The sequence below is a fragment of the Peromyscus leucopus genome, chromosome 14 (assembly GCF_004664715.2).
Source record: "Peromyscus leucopus breed LL Stock chromosome 14, UCI_PerLeu_2.1, whole genome shotgun sequence".
In the NCBI taxonomy this organism is placed as follows: Eukaryota; Metazoa; Chordata; class Mammalia; order Rodentia; family Cricetidae; genus Peromyscus; species Peromyscus leucopus.
Genome location: NC_051075.1, coordinates 43,712,901 through 43,728,176, shown reverse-complemented (window position 1 = coordinate 43,728,176; position 15,276 = coordinate 43,712,901). Strand labels below are relative to the sequence as shown.

At 41.7% G+C, this 15,276-nt stretch overlaps 2 protein-coding genes across 10 annotated transcripts in view; one reads left to right on the top strand and one right to left on the bottom strand.

Annotated features, from left to right (window-relative positions):
* Nucleotides 1-15,276, bottom strand: part of Syne2 (spectrin repeat containing nuclear envelope protein 2) — a 320,737-nt gene that overhangs the window by 208,765 nt on the left and 96,696 nt on the right. For all 9 annotated transcript variants that reach the window (XM_037210622.1, XM_037210625.1, XM_028876051.2 and 6 more), the window contains exons 14-19: nucleotides 13,882-14,044; nucleotides 11,518-11,596; nucleotides 11,085-11,272; nucleotides 8,579-8,743; nucleotides 6,954-7,079; nucleotides 3,560-3,730 (exon numbers count right to left, since the gene is read on the bottom strand). In XM_037210622.1, coding sequence (XP_037066517.1) covers nucleotides 3,560-3,730; nucleotides 6,954-7,079; nucleotides 8,579-8,743; nucleotides 11,085-11,272; nucleotides 11,518-11,596; nucleotides 13,882-14,044 — 892 coding nt within the window. The remainder of the gene's footprint in view (nucleotides 1-3,559; nucleotides 3,731-6,953; nucleotides 7,080-8,578; nucleotides 8,744-11,084; nucleotides 11,273-11,517; nucleotides 11,597-13,881; nucleotides 14,045-15,276) is intronic.
* Nucleotides 4,546-5,373, top strand: LOC114697740 (histone H3.3A-like). The gene has a single exon (XM_028876053.2). The coding sequence runs from the start codon at nucleotides 4,658-4,660 to the stop codon at nucleotides 5,066-5,068; it is 411 nt and encodes a 136-aa protein (XP_028731886.1). The 5' UTR covers nucleotides 4,546-4,657; the 3' UTR covers nucleotides 5,069-5,373.

Genomic DNA, 15,276 nt, shown 5'->3' with positions numbered 1-15,276 from the left:
GCACTAGGGCGGTAAAGACGGGAAGCAGAAGTTCAAGGTCACCCTTGGCTCACAGCAAGTTCGAGGCCAACCCGGAATTCAAGCGATGTTGCCTCAAAATATAAATAAATAAGGGTTGGAGAACTGGCTCATAAGTAAACAGCATTTGCTGCTCCTGCAGAGAACCTGCGTTTGGTTCCCAGCGCCCACACCAGATAGTTAGAAACTGCCTGTAACTCCAGCCTCAGAGGATGACACCCTCGTCTGTCATTACAGGCGTGTGCTCAAACTCACACAGACACATCCATGTGTACGCACGCCAGGTGTAGTGGTGCATGCCTTTAACCCCAGCTTTCGAGAGACAGTGGCAGGCAGAGCTCTGTGAGTTTGAGGCCAGCCTGGTTTATATAGTAAATTCTAAGATAGCCAGGGCTACACAGAGAAACCCTGTCTCAAAAATAAAAAAACAAACCTTTAAGAAAATATTATCTAAAAATTTAAATAAGTAAAACATTTGAAATATATTAACATAATCAGATTCTGACAAGATCTTTTATAGAATACTCTTTACAAACACTTCAATAAAATAAAACTAGAATACAATGCCAATAAAAAGAAAAAATTGGAAGAATAACAACTTTTAAAAATAAAATTGTTCTTAGTCAAATTTGAGGGGAAGTCAATAAATTTATTAGAGAAAATGACTACTAAAAATAATCTTTTAAAAACTATTTTTTATACAACATACAAAAGTAAATTCCAATGGATCTGAAGTGGTATGTAAAATATAAAGCCTCAATGAAGAATGAATTCTCTAAGAAAAATCAACCTGCTGCCAGGATGCAGTATTTTTTTTTTTCTTTTAGGTGTATAAGTAGAGAAAGATATGACTACAGAAATGTACATACTTTCTCTGCAAAACAAGCTACCAGCAGGTCAATGATTTACTGAAAATATTTGCCACAGGAATGAAAATGGATCAGAGTTCAAAGAGTTTATGTAATTCATTAAGAAAATCTTGAGATGCCCAGTCTGGGTGGCTGCCATCCCAGCCAATCAGAAAGCTGAGGCAGAAGGTCGCCAAGTCAAGGCCTCCTGGGTTACAGGATGACGTCAAGGCCAGTCCGTGCCACTTAGTGAGACCCTTTCTTAATGTAAAAAGTACAAAAAGGGCTGTGAATACAGTTCAATGTAGCTGCCCGACTAGCATGTTCAATCCCCAGTAAAACACATGCATGCATATACACACACTCTCTCTCTCTCTCTCTCTCTCTCTCTCTCTCTCTCTCTCTCCCAAAAAAAAGTTAAATTCCGACAGAAACTCTGAAACAAAAGAATATCTATCCACAGAATTACATGTTTAATAGGTATATAAAATATAATTCAATCTTATACATAAATAATGACTTTCTAGCTTTCAAATTAACATAAAAAAGTTAATTGCTCCCCAAGAACAGGATGGGTGTGGTAAGCAGATGTCAGTTTGGGGTCAGCAAGCATGCTCAGGCCACTTTTATCAGTTTTCATGTAGTAGGATGGTGGAGATTTCATTTTTATGAAATTAGAACACTCCCCTTTAATTCTAACTTTTTTCTCTTTAATTTTATAAAATATAACAAAGGAGCCCATATACTAGAAAGGTACAGCGTGAAGAAGAGGTCTCTTTCTCCAGCCAACCGACTTGTCGGAGCCCACTAGGTTTCCTAGTGGCCGTACCCAGCAGGACTGCATGGGAGGTTGACCGGACCACGGGCCTGGGTAGAAGGTGTTTGTAAGGTTCTACACTTGACTGTAACTAGCAAGGGGGAGGTCTTTTGCTCCACCCCTTGGCACTGTTATAAATAGACCTTTGGAATACAGTTCTGGGCCCATTTGGATAAGGATCCAGGCCCACCCCAGTCTATCCTGAGTTTTCTCTCTCCCTTCTCTATTTCTAACTAAGTCTCTTATCCCTCATTCCTCAAGAGTTCCTGGGGTACATAAATGTGGGGGCTGATCCCCACACCTACTGGCTGTCAGTTAATCACCCATTGAACACTGACTTTTAAAAGAAGTTATGTGTCTGTGCCAGACACTGAGTGCTGTTCAGGGCCAAGACACACAAGTAAGCTATTCTTCCCTTCTTACAGATATGGTTCTGTGGATATAAAAGTATAAACTATGAAAGCACAACTGTTTTTAAACTGGAGACAGATCATCCACATTGTCTAGAGGCCTTCCTATTCTTTAAACACATCTTCTGGCCGGGCATGGTGGGGTACACCTGTAACCCCAGCACCATGAGGTGTGGTCAGGAGGATCAGGAGTTCAGGCATTTGGGGGTTCCTGGGCTATATAAATTCCTGTATCCCCCAGCTCCCAAAAATACATCTATAAAGAAGTCAATAATAAATAGAAAACATATGATCTATTATTGTGATCCAATAGAGATTCTCTAATAATTGGAGTGATTACAACATGACTACGTTCTTACTGTGTATAAGAAAGATCACTGTTGGGTTTGCTTTTTTTTAATAGCTGTAAAATAACTTGAAATAAAAAAGAGAACAATCATACCCTAGGGCCAGCCAAGAAGGCTCGGCGGGTAAGCTTGCCACCACGCTTAATGATCTGCGTTTAGTCCCTGGGACCCACATGGTTTAAGAAGAGAATCAGCTCCTGCAGTTACCCTTTGACCTCTACATGTGCATGTGGCATGGCCCCTACACAGGTAAGTAAATATAATTTAAAAAAAAAAAAAAAAACTTAAAATTATGCTTTAAAAATCTGTTTAAGCCGGGGGGTGGTGGTGGTGCACGCCTTCAATCCCAGCACTCAGGAGGCAAAGCCAGGCTGATCTCTGAGTTCGAGGCCAGCCTGGTCTACAGAGCAAGCTCCAGGACAGGCACCAAAACTACACAGAGAAACTCTGTCTCAAAAAAAAAAAAAAAATCTGTTTAATATTGGATACCTGTTTCATTTCTTTTACTAAAGCAAATTGCAGATGATCAAATTTTTAAAAATGAAAGCACTCCTTTATTCCACAAGTTTCCCATCTGGACACAGCTTACAACATGCTCCGCTGATGTTACGGATGTGCTGGAACTCAGTAGAAATCCTCAGTTATCCTAATACTGAAACACAATTGCACCTCATTGTTTCTCCTGAGTCGCTACTTGAGGAAAAATGCAGAATGGAGTTCAAACCCAGTCACCGCTCCATCAGTGAGGCCAGGACAGAGCTGGTTTGAAGGGACTTTCAAGGCACAGGTGACTACGTAATTCACAGGTTCCCATTATAGTGAGCCATTAAAGACTTGGTGCACTCATCCTCCTGCCTCTCACATACCAGCATATTCCAATCCCCATGTTATAGGCAGGAAAATGAGTTAAAACCTTACACTCCCAAGGCATTCCAAGCATGCTAACCGAAGAGGAAATCAGTGATTGGAGTCCATGCTGTTTTAAAACTTCACAATAAGGAAAATTAAACATGGGCTCATTATTGTCTGCTTTTTAACACTTTTTGTTTATATTAAAACACAAGCCCATGTAAGTTTCCAATCACGAATGCACCCTCTTAAACACGTTCACACTCATACCTGCAAGGTATCCTCCGAGGACCCATCCACATCTTGATGTCGAAGGAGATCCAACATGGATTTGCTCTCTGACTTCCAGATTCTCACCTCCTTGATGAGTTTTTCAACCTCTTCATTCACTTGCGACTGTCCGGTCGACTCTTCATCTTCTACTTCCTGTTTGTCCACGGCCTACAACATTCAAAACCATCATTAAGAAGATACCGTTGCAATACGAAAATGTTTAAAATCATATTGCCATCCTGAAGAATATAAATTCAATACCAAGTTGCATGGTGCTTGCTTAACAACGAGGGCAGAGAAACACATCATTAGGTATTCCGCCACTGTGTGAACATCACAAAGCAAACATCCTTACACAAACCCAGAGCCTACTAGACGTGTTGGCTTTGTGTTAGAGCTCTGCGGTGTATTTGGTCTGAACACAACTGTGCGTTTGTGACGTAAGACCTGGTTTGACAGTGATAACATGAAGGCATGCAATACTTGACAAATGAAAAGATTGATCATGCATGTTATCTTAATTATATCATTTCTGTCGGCTAGATGGTATTATCTCATTTTATAAGTAAAACTGAAGCTTAGAAAATTAATCTGGATAAACTTGTTGAAAACTCATACACAATTAAATTTAGCTATTGCTAACAATAATGATACAACATCATCAAAAAGAGATTCAGAGCCAGGCATGGGGCCACACATCTATAATCCTAACATTCGGGGTCTGAAGCAGGAGGATTGTAAATTCTAAGATAACCTGAGTTATGTAGAAACACTATGTCTCAAAAAAAGTAAGAAAAGGATGAGCTGGGTATGATGGCACGTGTCTGTAATCCTCGAACTCAGGGGGCTAAGGCAAAAGGATCACTATGAGTTTGAGGCAAGCCTGGGCTACACAGCAAGACTCTGTCACATACATACATATATATATTAAAAAAAACAAAAGAGGCTTAGACAAAAATTTAAAAATAATTCTGTTCTCGAATTGTGTTCGCAGCCGTCGCCGCGCCACCGCCGCTCCCTCACGCCAGCGCCGCCTCTCGCTTGCAGAGCTCCAGCCGAAGGAGAAGTGGGGGTAAGTAAGGAGGTGCCCATACCATGGCTCATACAAAGCAGACTGCCCGCAAATCCACCGGTGGTAAGGCACCCAGGAAACAACTGGCTACTAAAGCCGCTCGCAAGAGTGCGCCCTCTACTGGAGAGGTGAAGAAACCTCATCGTTACAGGCCTGGTACTGTGGCACTCCGTGAAATCAGACGTTATCAGAAGTCCACTGAACTTCTGATTCGCAAGCTCCCCTTCCAGCGTCTGGTGCGAGAAATTGCTCAGGACTTCACAACAGATCTGCGCTTCCAGAGTGCAGCTATTGGTGCTTTGCAGGAGGCAAGTGAGGCCTATCTGGTTGGCCTTTTTGAAGATACCAACCTGTGTGCTATCCATGCCAAACGTGTAACAATTATGCCAAAAGATATCCAGCTAGCACGCCGCATACGCGGAGAACGTGCTTAAGAGTCCACTATGAGGGGAAACATTTCATTCTCAAAAATTTTTTCCTCTTCTTCCTGTTATCAGTAGTTCTGAATGTTAGATATTTTTTCCATGGGGTCAAAAGGTACCTAAGTATATGATTGCGAGTGGAAAAATAGGGGACAGAAATCAGGTATTGGCAGTTTTTCTATTTTCATTTGTGTGTGAATTTTTAATATAAATGCAAGATGTAAAGCATTAATGCAAGCAAAATGTTTCAGTGAACACATTTCAACAGTTCAACTTTATAACAATTATAAATAAACCTGTTAAAATTTTCTGGACAATGCCAGCATTTGGATTTTTTTAAAATAAGTAAATTTCTTATTGATGGCAACTAAATGGTGTTTGTAGCATTTTTTTCATACAGTAGATTCCATCTATTCACTATACTTTTCTAACTGAGTTATCCTACATGCAAGTACATGTTTTTATGTTGTCTGTCTTCTGTGCTGTTCCTGTAAGTTTGCAATTAAAATACATTAAACTATAAAAAAAATAATAATTCTGTTCTCACTAACAGACTCAGTATTCTATAGGCTGGTATAGTAAAGTTTTGCAAAACCAAAAGTTTCAAAGTTGGTCTTACGAGGCATGGTAGCGCCTGCCTTTAATCCCAGAACTCAGAATCTCTCTTGACTTTAAGACCAGCCTGGTCTACATAGTGTGTCTGAGAGAAGCCAGGGTTACAGAGAGAAGCTGTCTCAACACACACACATACACACACACACACACACACACACACACACACACCAATCATGCACCCATATGCAAGTGTGCTTATACATATATATCTGAACATTTTAAGAGGTCAGAGACTTATATTTTAAAGTACATCACATAAATTAAGATCCTTCGCCTGGTGGCGGTGGCACACACCTTTAATCCCAGCACTTGGGAGGCAGAGCCAGGTGGATCTCTCTGAGTTCGAGTCCAGCCTGGTCTACAGAGTGAGTTCCAGGACAGGCTCCAAAAGCCACACAGAGAAACCCTGTCTCGAAAAATAAAAATAATTAAAAAAAAAAAAAAAAAAGATCCTTCTAGATTGTTTTTGATTACACTTTTTTTTCATGCAGTGGTATAGACGAACCCCAAGGTTCCTGCATGCCAGACATGGGAGAGGTCTAACGCTGTGCTCCTTGCCCATTAGGCATTCTCATTAAAGAAAACATTAACAGTCCTGCCAGCTGGCTGAAGGCAGTAGAGATCACTTATGTGAGGTGATATGGCTGGTTTTGGGGTGTGGCACATATCTGAAGCCATGGGTATTAATTACTGTTACACATGTGCGATTTTACTTTTTTTTTTTTTTTTTAACTTAAGAATCTAACATCCTCCAAACTGTCCACCACAACAAGGAATATCAGTTATACTTTCAGCCATTCCACAGAGGTGAACAACACAGACAGAGGTTGGTGGCTAGCCAACTTTGGAAGTTGCCAGGTGTGTCCGACCTGTGGCCCGCAGGCCGCACGTGACTGAGGAGAACCACGAGCGTGGCCCAGCACAAAATCCCAAGCTCATTTCTGTCATTAGGCTGTCTCGCCTTTGGTTGTTTGCTTGTGTGACTCAATTGTGAGCTCTGGCCACACCTGACAGAGCAGGAGTACTTGTTGGAAGTCCTCCAAAGAAAATCCAAACTTGATTGGCACCACTCCGAAGTCCCGCCTGCTTTGATTGATGGAGAAGCCCAGAGGCGTGGTTACTTCCCGAGAGGACCCACTAAAGCACTTCCTTAATCAATGACCGTGTTGTGAGTGTTACCTACCAAAGCAGACACTTCCCACTGTTCCAACCGTTCTTTTCCAGGGAAAAGTAGCAAAGCTAGACCATCCCTATGAGCATGTGCAAAGCTCACCGGCCTTACCTGTATGACCTCACCAGGACTTTCAGGAAGCTCTGTTGGCATCGTTGCTGACTCCTTAGACAGAATCGTTCCAGAACTGTCTCCAGGGGGCTGGTCCTGAATTTTTGTAACTGGCAGTTTCAGTTCCTATAAAAATTAATTTTGTAAATTTCATGCTTACATTTTTAATTCTTTGATAATATATATTAAAAATAGTAAGTAGAAAAATATAGAGAGCCAGGAGGTGGTGGCACGCACCTTTAATCCCAGCACTTGGGAGGCAGAGCCAGGCGGATCTCTGTGAGTTCGAGGCCAGCCTGGGCTACCAAGTGAGTTCCAGGACAGGCACCAAAACTACACAGAGAAACCCTGTCTCAAAAACCAAAAATAAAAAATAAAAAATAAAAATGTAGATAAATATACTTTTAGGGTCTATCAGTCATCAACAGTGTTGGGAAACAGGTATGTATGGCCAGGTGTAATGGTGCACACCTGTAACACCAGCACTCGGGAGGTAGAGGCAGGAGGATCAAGTGTGCAAGCCCATCCTCAGCTAGGCAGAGTTTCTCACAAACACACACACACAATTTCTACTAAAAATGTCTAAGAAATGGTTGTAAACAAGTAAGAGAATAATTTAAGACATTTTTATTATAATTCTGTTTTATGATAAATATTAATATAAAGATAAATAAGATCTTGTATAGTTTCTTAAGGAGCTTGGATAGGCAAAACAATGCTTATGTTTTGGGTAAAGGAACTGACAGGCATATGGTAGAAAAGGCTCAATTATAAAGTTCTTTTCAACATAAGTATACTCAAAAGAAATTAGAATACCTTTATGTCTATTTTTTTTTTTTTTAGTTCATAACTATAGTGGCTATAATAGCCCATAGAGTGGAGAGAACCGAGATGCGTATCAAATGCAACTTGACATCGTCATACAGTAGGCCTCCACTCTCCAGTGGAAAGGAATGAAGTGCCATTATACAGGACATCTGGATGAACCTTAAAAGCACTGTCATGAGGCACCACATATGATTCTATTTATATGAAAAGTCCAAAACAGCAAATCTATAGACAATAAATAAATAATGTAAATAAAAAAATGGACTGGTGGCTATCTAGGACTGGGAGGTTGGAAAAGAAATATTGATAGATGATAACAGTGTTCTAAAGCCAGCAGTCAGGCAAACTGGGGACCTGAGTTCGGATCCCCAGCACCCACAGAAAAGCCAGGTCATAATGGTGTGCATTTGTAATCCCAGGGCTGGGGAGTCACAGACAGGGTCACTGGGGTTGACAGCAAGCTAGTCTAGCCAATTGGTGAGCTCAAGATTCAGTAAGAGACCTTGTCTCAAAAATAATGTGAACAGCAGTTGAGAAAGGTGTGTGTGCGTGTGCACGCACGCACACATGCACACACACACACACACACACACACACACACACACACACACACACACACACCCTTACATGTACAGACAGGTATGCATATATACCACATACTCCAAAAAAAGCCTGACTGCATTGACGGCTGCACAATCGTGAGTCTGCTAACGGCCACTGAGCTCTGCCTGTATAACCGAATGATAAAGTACGTGGATGATCTCTCCAGGAAGCCGTTACCAGAAACAACAACTTACAAGTGGAGTCTTTGTGATAAACTTTCTCCATCTTTTGTTCAGCCTTCTCAGTTCTTTAGAAACAGATGATCCAACTTCACCATTGCTGACTTCAGTTAGGAAACTTCCCACCTCATTTAGAGAGGTATATTTTGCATTCCACTGGGAAAGGGTCTCAAAGGGAACCTACACGTAAGTGAAAGAAATATTTAATGGTATATTAGTATTACTAATATCTATAATAAATCTCTCCGGGCAGTGGTGGCACATGCTTTTAATCCCAGGATGGGAGGCAGAGCCAGGCAGATCGCTGTTGAGTTCAAGGCCAGTCTGGTCTACAGAGAGAGATCCCAGGACAGGCACCAAAGCTACACAGAGAAACCCTGTCTCAAAAAACAACAAAACAAAACAACAACAACAAAAAAGTTCTCTACAAAGGCTGACTCTCAGCAAGACTGAGTGGGAAGGCCTTTGCAGAGACACTGACTCCCTCGTAGAGAACTCCCCAGCTTGTCTCAGATTGCTGTGTGGCAGGTGCCAGGCACTGTCTTGATCCTGACCCCAGACTCTTCAGAAGTGCCTGTCAATCATTCTAAGTGCCTGGTGAACTAACAGCAGAGGTTTCCCTGACTCACTAGATCAAGAGGGCATACCACCTTGAAACTGTTTCATTTAGTCTCAAGGCCAAGAATTATTTGTCATCTAGTCCAACTGTGCTAGTGGCACAGTATATGTGACCGATGCTACCAAGTCTCCTTCCCAGTTAAAAGTCTCTTGCAAGGCCTCTGGCAGCCCAGGGCATCTCAGCAGAGGGTTGGGATCACATTCAAGATGGCAGCTTGCCTCAGGTTTAGGTATATTTTAGTATCAGACCCTGAAAACAGAAGAACTTGTAGGACCAACCTAGGTGACAAGGAGACATGATGACTCACTAAGTTCAAGTCACTCTCTATACTCAGCTCTGTACACTCGGCTCAACTCTTTCATACCAAGAACCTACTGTCCATGAAGTAATTCCTCTCCATCTGGAAGACATTCAGTGTGAAAGGCTAGCTAGACTCACTTTCTTTTGTTTGTTTGTTTGTGTTTATTTATTTTTGAGACAGGTTTCTCTGTGTAGCTTTGGAGTCTGTCCTGGAACTCACTCTGTAGCCCAGGCTGGCCTCGAACTCACAGAGATCCGCCTGGCTCTGCCTCCCAAGTGCTGGGATTAAAGGCGTGTGCCACCACCACAATGAAAACCAATGACAGGAATAAATACTATCTCCTAGCCAGCGTATGAAAATAATAATGAATTACACTAACACTCCTCCCACACATCTGATATTAAAATACATAACTCAGAAAAGTTGCCATCTTGAACATACAACCTTAAACCTCTGCCACGATGCCCCAGGCAGCCAGAGATCTTGTTAGTCTTTTACATCTGAAGTGGACTTGGAGGCATCTGTCTCCTAGGGCCCATACTGCTATTAAGTTGTTGAACTAGATGAGTTAAATTGGGAAGTGTTAAGTAAGTATTGGCCTTGGTAAAACCATTACCAAGGTGGTGTGGCCTCTATTGGTCAACCAGTCTGGGACCCTTTGTGGGAAAAATTCAGGAAGGATTTAAGGGTAAAGGTTTTAACTGAATAGAATATTATAGTTCTGAAAAAAATAGTGATTTAGGTAGGCATGGTGGTACATGCCTATAATCCTATCACTAAGGCAGTTCCATGAAATCAGGAGAATCTTGCCTCCAAAGCCAGCCTGGATCACATAGCCAAGAACCTGTTTAAAAAGAGAGTCGAGGTTAACAGATCCCAGAGCCTCCCACGTGTCAGACAAGTGCCGTACTACAACATCAACCCTTATTAATCCTTCTCAGTGTCTTTTCCGTACTCTCTAAAGAGAAGGGCAGTAGGGGGATGAAGATGGAGTTCAGTTGGCAGAATGTGTGCCAAGCATGCACAAAGCCTCAGGCTCCATCCACGCATTGCACAAACTGGGTATGTACTGCACACCTATAATCCTTGAACTCAGGAGGTGGAGGCAGGAGGTCAGAAGTTCGAAGTCACTGTCCACTATGGGGGGACTTCAAGGCCAGCTTGGGGTAAATGAAACCTTATCTCAAAAAAATAAATATTTTTTTTCTAAAAGCTGTATTATTTATGTAAACTGGTGTGTGTGTGTGTGTGTGTGTGTGTGTGTGTGTGTGTGTGTGTGTGTGTGTGTCTATAAACATACAATGTGAAGAAAATACTCTCTGACAATTACATTAGAAAAAAAAAAACAAAGTTCTTCCCAAGATCTTGGAGAATTTTCTAGAAGGTATGTTTTTACTCTTTTGTAGACACTCACCTTAGGAGTGAAAATGGGCCTCCAAACAAAAAGAAATAAAAGAGTAAATCTAGCTGAGCATGGTAATGCTTGCTTGAATCCAGAACTCAGGAAGTAGAGGCAGATGAATGCCAAGGCTAGCCTGGTCTACTGAGCTGTCTCCAAAAAGAAAAAGAAAAACTGGGGCAGTGCCCTGGACTTCAAATACCTCTTTAATTTGCTCCTTCTTTGTTGCCTCAAAAGAAGTCTTCAATAGCTGGAGGTCTTCCTCATACGTTGCCCAACACTCCAGCACTCTTTGTAACGTGGCCTTCGTGTTATGTATGCGCTGTCTGCACTCGTGAACATCCTTTTCCAACGTCACAAACTCCTCCTCAACACTCTCACATTCTCCAGCTACATCAGCAAAACAAAAAACGAGTCTTAGAAGATAGTTTTCGTTTGTAAACAGTATTAAGGAAACTATTTGCATTAACAGACAAACGAGCATGTTCCCTGGCAATATTAAAAGCAAAAAAAAAGCAAGAATTTTCCAAGGAAAACATACATGGAAAAAGTTAATTTCCAAACCACTAAAGGGGAACAAAGGCCACCTTGAAACGATGGCCACACCATTAAAAGCATTAACTAGGATACTTTACCCAAATTCTTAAACATTTCTTCACATTTTTGAAAAGAAGTATCAAGTTGAGCCAGGAACTTTTTCTCTTCAATAAATTTCTGTGAAGGAAAGGAAAAAAAAAATATTGACAGAGTTTACTTTTGAAAATGTGTGAAGAAATCCAGATATTGGTTTATGATGCCAGCAAAGGTCAGACTTGCCAAGTTTTCTTGAGGACTTTAATATGGCAACACACTGCAGTAGCAAAAAAGGAGGGAACAGTTCATGCAGGGTGGCCAGGCCTTAGCAGATGTGAGGGCACAATGACACAGGGTTATCTGTCACTCTCAGTTAGCTTAACATGGTCATGGGACTTTACATTGCTTCCTCTTGCTGGGAAGGGCAAGTTCATCTCCGAGAACAAACCCAAAACCTTCTAATTCACCCGCTTTAGTAACATTGTGTAACTGTATCAATCGCTTTGTCTCCCAGGCTCTAGTCACATTAACTAGTCCTCAGTAGTCGCATTGTGATACTCTGCCAGGTGCTGTCCCCACTGGCACGCGAGCATCCATGACATTACCGTTACCTAAATCAGCTGTGGAAAACCATGGAACAAACACCAAGCTAACCTGGCCCTGACTCTAAACTCACTGTTTATTACATCATTAGTTCTCTTCCTAAGGGTCACACCCTCCTGGAGGAGGGAATGTTGAACAATCCTTTCCATAAGGGTCACCTAAGACCATCAGAAAACACAGATATTTACAATTCATAATAGTAGCAAGATTACAGTTATAAAGTAGCAACAAAAATAACTTTATGGCTGAGGGTCCCAACATAGGAAAGAGTTAAAGGATCATAGCATTAGGAAGGTTGAGAACCACTGATCATACTCTTAATTTTGTGCCAGCAAACTACTATGACTACTGAAATAGCAAAATGTAAATCCAAAGCTGGGCATGGTGGCACACTCCTGTAATCGAGCACTTACAAGATAGGGAGTTTGAGACCAACCTCACCCTGTCTTAAAAATACAAATGAGTGGGCTGGAGAGATGGCTCAGTGGTTAAGAGCACTGGCTGCTCATCTAGAGGTCCTGAGTTCAATTCCCAGCAACCATATGGTGGCTCACAACCATCTGTAATGAGATCTGATGCCCTCTTCTGGCCTGCACGTAAACATGGAGGCAGAACACTGTATACATAATAAATAAATAAATCTTAAAAAAAAAAAAATACAAACGAGCAAACAAAAGCCCAGAAAAAGAAAACTAAAACTTTAGAGACGATAAAAGGTTATATATAGTATTATTCTATATATTTTATATAGAAATAAAACCTAGCCCAGTTTAGAATGATGCCTCCAATTTGAGAGCACAGTATTTAAATGATAAATGATAGCCTGTCAGTGGTAGCCCATACCCTTAATCCTAACATTGGGGGGGGGGGGTTTTACAGAGGCAGGCAGATCTTTGTGAGTTCCAGGCTAGCCTGGTCTACAGAGAGTTCTAGGACAGCCAGGGCTACACAGAGAAACCCTGTCTCGAGAAACAAACAAAAAATATAAATGGTAAATAAATATGTCTTTATCATGTTTTTCCATTTTCCTCTGAAACTTGTAATTTTGGCTTTTCCAGGAGCCCTGCCCTCCCCCCCCCCTCCCGCTTACCCTTCATTCCCAAAAGCAAAACAAACAAACAAAAGGAAGGTTGAAACTAGCAACGAAGAAGGTACCGGTGGGGAGCTTCCGCTTAAATTTCTGCATGGACACACCCACACTTGAAACAAGTTGGGTTTTTGTTTTGTTTTGTTTTCTTGGAAGCAGTTAGGCCATTTCCTATTCAACTTGGGACAGGGGGGCAGCAAGAAGGCTCCACAGGGCATAAAAGCACTCGCCCCCAAGCCTGAAGGACTGAGTGCCATCCCTGGGACCCACATGATGGACGAGAACTGACTCCCACAGGTTGTCATGTGACTGCCACATGCCCTCTGTGGCATGCACCTGCTGCCACTTACAAATCAAAGTAACTTAAAATATATTTTCAAAAAATCAAAAGTAAAACTTGAGAGGCTAAGCCCAAAGTTTTCGAAGAAAAGTTAACTGTTGAATGAAAGAGTAAATCAAAAAAGAAAAAAATATGAAAAATGTATAAATGAAGGAAGTTGTAACGGGAAGAACACAGTGACGCCTTCCCTGTGGTATTGACCATCCTAACTCCATCTTGGACACGGCAATCCTCACCTTCCTACTCTTGTCTACCTGCTGTCTGACCACCACTCATGTTTTTCTCCAGGAGAACGGAAGCTAACGAGCCCTACCAACAAAAACCCAACCCCAGATCAGAAGAATTCCAGAATCAGACCCAGGAAGCCATGCCCACACCCAGACCGCCGCAGCTCACACGCCAGTCTTCCAGGAGGACTTCCACGGACTCCTTGCTCCCATAAGGGACGTTCCAAACATCCAACTTTGCCTTCGCTTCATCCAGCAATGCAAGGACTGAGCACTTGGAGTCACGAAACTCCAGAAGTGGGATGAATTTTCTACCCAAAATGTTGTTGATTCTGGAAAAAAAAGCAGGTTGTATAATTGACCAAGTGTCAGAAATCGGTTTGGCATTTTTAATAACACTGTGCTTTAGGTTTTTTTTTCTTCTATTCTAACACATGGAACTCAAAAGTATCCTCAAGAGTGCTGCATCCCTCCCTCGCCTCCCCACCGTGTGTATGTGTGTGTGTGTGTGTGTCCCCTTCTGTCCCTCTCTTCTTTCTTTAAAATTATATAAAATAAACACTGTGGCAAGATATAAAGCAACCATTTCTAAAGTAAAAATGTAACAGAACATTTTTCTGAAGAAATTATTCCCTTATTGAGAAATCCTATAAGAACACCCCAAGGAACAAAATATCTTAGAGTTTAAAAACCTCTGTATAATTTGATGCAACTACAATTGTTTTAAAGCTCAAATATGAAGACACTTTCATTATTAAGGCTAGCATTCTCTTATTGCAATAAGTTACTTACGAGTAAAAATAAAACAAAAGACGGTGTCATTCAGTTAAATGACTTCTATACTGATGTGTATTTTTTTAAAGATTTTTATGTTATTATTCGTGTGTGTGTGTGTGTGTGTGTGTGTGTGTGTGTGTGTGTGTGTGTACATGCACAAGTGAGTGCAGGTGTCTAAAGAGGCCAGAAGAAGGCACTGGATCCCTTGGAGCTGGAGTTATATAGATGGTTGTGAGCCACCCAACAGAGGTACTGGGAACCGAATTTGGGTCCTCTACAAGAGTGGTAAGTGCTATTAACCACTGAGCCATCTCCCTGGCCCTATACTGATACTATTTTACAATTTTCTATTTTTAAGATTTATTTTACTTATGTCTATGTGTGCCTTCATGAATGTATGGGAACATGTGTGGGTGTGAGTACAGCTGCCTATGCACAGAGGCCAGAAAAAAGCCTTCGATCCCTTGGAGCTGCAGTGATGGGTATTTATGGAATCCCAGCTTGTCACACAGGTCCTGGGATCCAGACTCTGGTTCCCATGACTGCATAGCCAGGGTTCTTACCTGATGAACCATACCTCTGTTCCCTACTTTTACTCTATGAAAGTGCACTTATATACCCCTTGTCTTGACCTGATACCCTTGTGAGACATGGACAGGGTGACTGCCAGGAACCCATGTTCACAAATGTGAAAATGAGGGAGCTCAGAAAGGCGAAGCTCCCCTCCCAGGAGTCTATTGCTCAATGAGACAGGACGGGAACCATGTGTGCTGTTACTGCAACACCG